Consider the following 1,884-nt stretch of genomic DNA (forward strand, 5'->3'; position numbering starts at 1 on the left):
AGAATGGACAATGATCACTCATAATTCATTTCATATTGGATATTTAAATTTGCCTAAACATTCCTATCCTCTTTGCCTCCTACTTCTACTAACAGAATTGTATAGCCACCCAACTGGAAGCTTTTCTTTTCTTCTTTAAGCAAAGTACCTTTAATAATAATTATCAAGAAATGGGGAAAAGAGCATGGTTACATGAAAAAAAGGAGGATGGGTCAAATGTTTATTGAGACAAAAAATGATACAAAAGAATTCCTTTGTGTTTAGGAATATCTTTTTTCCTTCTCTGTGAAACCTCACTGGTTAAAAATACCCTACCTACCAGTTTACTTCAAATATTGTAAGTAAATGGTAACAATATTCCCCGCAACTGAATTCCCTATGTCCATTTTTCTCTTTTACTCCAACAGACGGATGGAACAAGACAATAAAACATCTGGGGGAGATTTTATTTTGCTTGGATTCTCAGATCGGCCCCGATTGGAGGTCATCCTTTTTGTGGTGGTTTTGATATCCTATCTTCTGACCCTTATAGACAACACAGCCATTATCCTGGTCTCCTACCTGGACTCCAAACTCCACACACCTATGTATTTCTTCCTCACAAATCTCTCCTTTCTTGACCTTTGTTTCACTACCAGCATTGTCCCCCAGCTATTGTGGAACCTGAAGGGACCAGCGAAGACCATCACACCAACTGGCTGTGCCATACAACTCTATGTGTCCCTCTCATTGGGTTCCACTGAATGTGTTCTCCTCACAATCATGGCATTTGACCGCTACGTAGCAGTCTGTAGACCTCTCAATTACACTACTGTCATGTATCCATCATTTTGCAAGGCCTTGGCAGGAATAGCATGGCTAAGTGGAGTAGGAAACACTCTCATCCAAGGAACCATCACTCTTCGGCTTCCTCGATGTGGACGTCACCATCTGCACCACTTCTTATGTGAAGTGCCTGCCATGATCAAGTTGGCATGTGTTGACATCCATGCAAATGAAGTCCAACTTTTTGTGGCCACATTAGTTCTCCTGCTTCTTCCTATGGCTTTGATATTGGTATCCTATGGATTCATTGTGCAAGCAGTGATAAAAATTAAGTCAGTCCAAGCTTGGCGCAAGGCCCTAGGGACCTGTGGTTCCCATCTACTAGTGGTGTCCCTCTTCTTTGGGACCACCTCAGCCATATACATTCAACCAAAGAGATACTATGGCCATAGCCAGGGAAAGTTCCTTACACTCTTTTATACCATTGTAACTCCCACTCTCAACCCCATCATATATACTTTGAGAAACAAGGATGTGAAAGGAGCCCTGAGGAGATTGCTGAGAAAAGAACAAAATTCCTAAGAAAAAATCGGGGAAACAATGACTTTCTGTCCTGGAAAGTTATTTAAGATACATAACATTAAACAACTGCTCCCAACTTTCTGTCCTGGAAAGTTATTTAAGATACATAACATTAAACAACTGCTCCCAAGTACAGAGCATATGTGTTGCTTGCCTCTCTGTATTTACATACAATATGGCTAACATGGATTAGAAAAAGAAGCACATTTTATTCAACTTGTAAGTTCATGGAACCTTGTGTGTGTGTGTGTGTATGTGTGTTATAAACATTTTCACACTCTCTCTTAAATGTTAGACATTTAAGACATTAAATGTCTTTGAAGGCCTGAAGCATATACTAAGAGTGAGAGATTTTGTGATCTACCGAATACATATGTGCTACATACAAGATTAGGGAATTAAAATAGTGCTTAATACTCAAACAGAAAATTAAAGAGTATATATGAGTGTGAGGAAATTACTGTAGTATTCCCTTTGTAAAAGAGGTCTAGTGTAATATTGTTTAAAACATTTTGTACACAGTATCACAATTTTTTC

At 38.9% G+C, this 1,884-nt stretch overlaps 1 protein-coding gene across 1 annotated transcript; it reads left to right on the forward strand.

The window, feature by feature from the left end:
• Positions 1–411: 411 nt before the first annotated feature.
• LOC101404517 (olfactory receptor 2G3-like) lies at positions 412–1,359 on the forward strand. Its single transcript, XM_014796307.2, has one exon. It carries the CDS (start codon positions 412–414, stop codon positions 1,345–1,347), a length of 936 nt encoding a protein of 311 aa, XP_014651793.2. The 3' UTR covers positions 1,348–1,359.
• The last annotated feature ends 525 nt before the right edge of the window (positions 1,360–1,884 follow it).

Source organism: Ceratotherium simum, chromosome 13, assembly GCF_057802395.1.
Source record: "Ceratotherium simum simum isolate JZ-2026a chromosome 13, ASM5780239v1, whole genome shotgun sequence".
NCBI lineage: Eukaryota > Metazoa > Chordata > Mammalia > Perissodactyla > Rhinocerotidae > Ceratotherium > Ceratotherium simum.

Excerpts from the sequence above, each read along its gene's own strand:
- LOC101404517 (XM_014796307.2), top strand. The coding sequence starts at position 412 with ATGGAACAAGACAATAAAACATCTGGGGGAGATTTTATTTTGCTTGGA.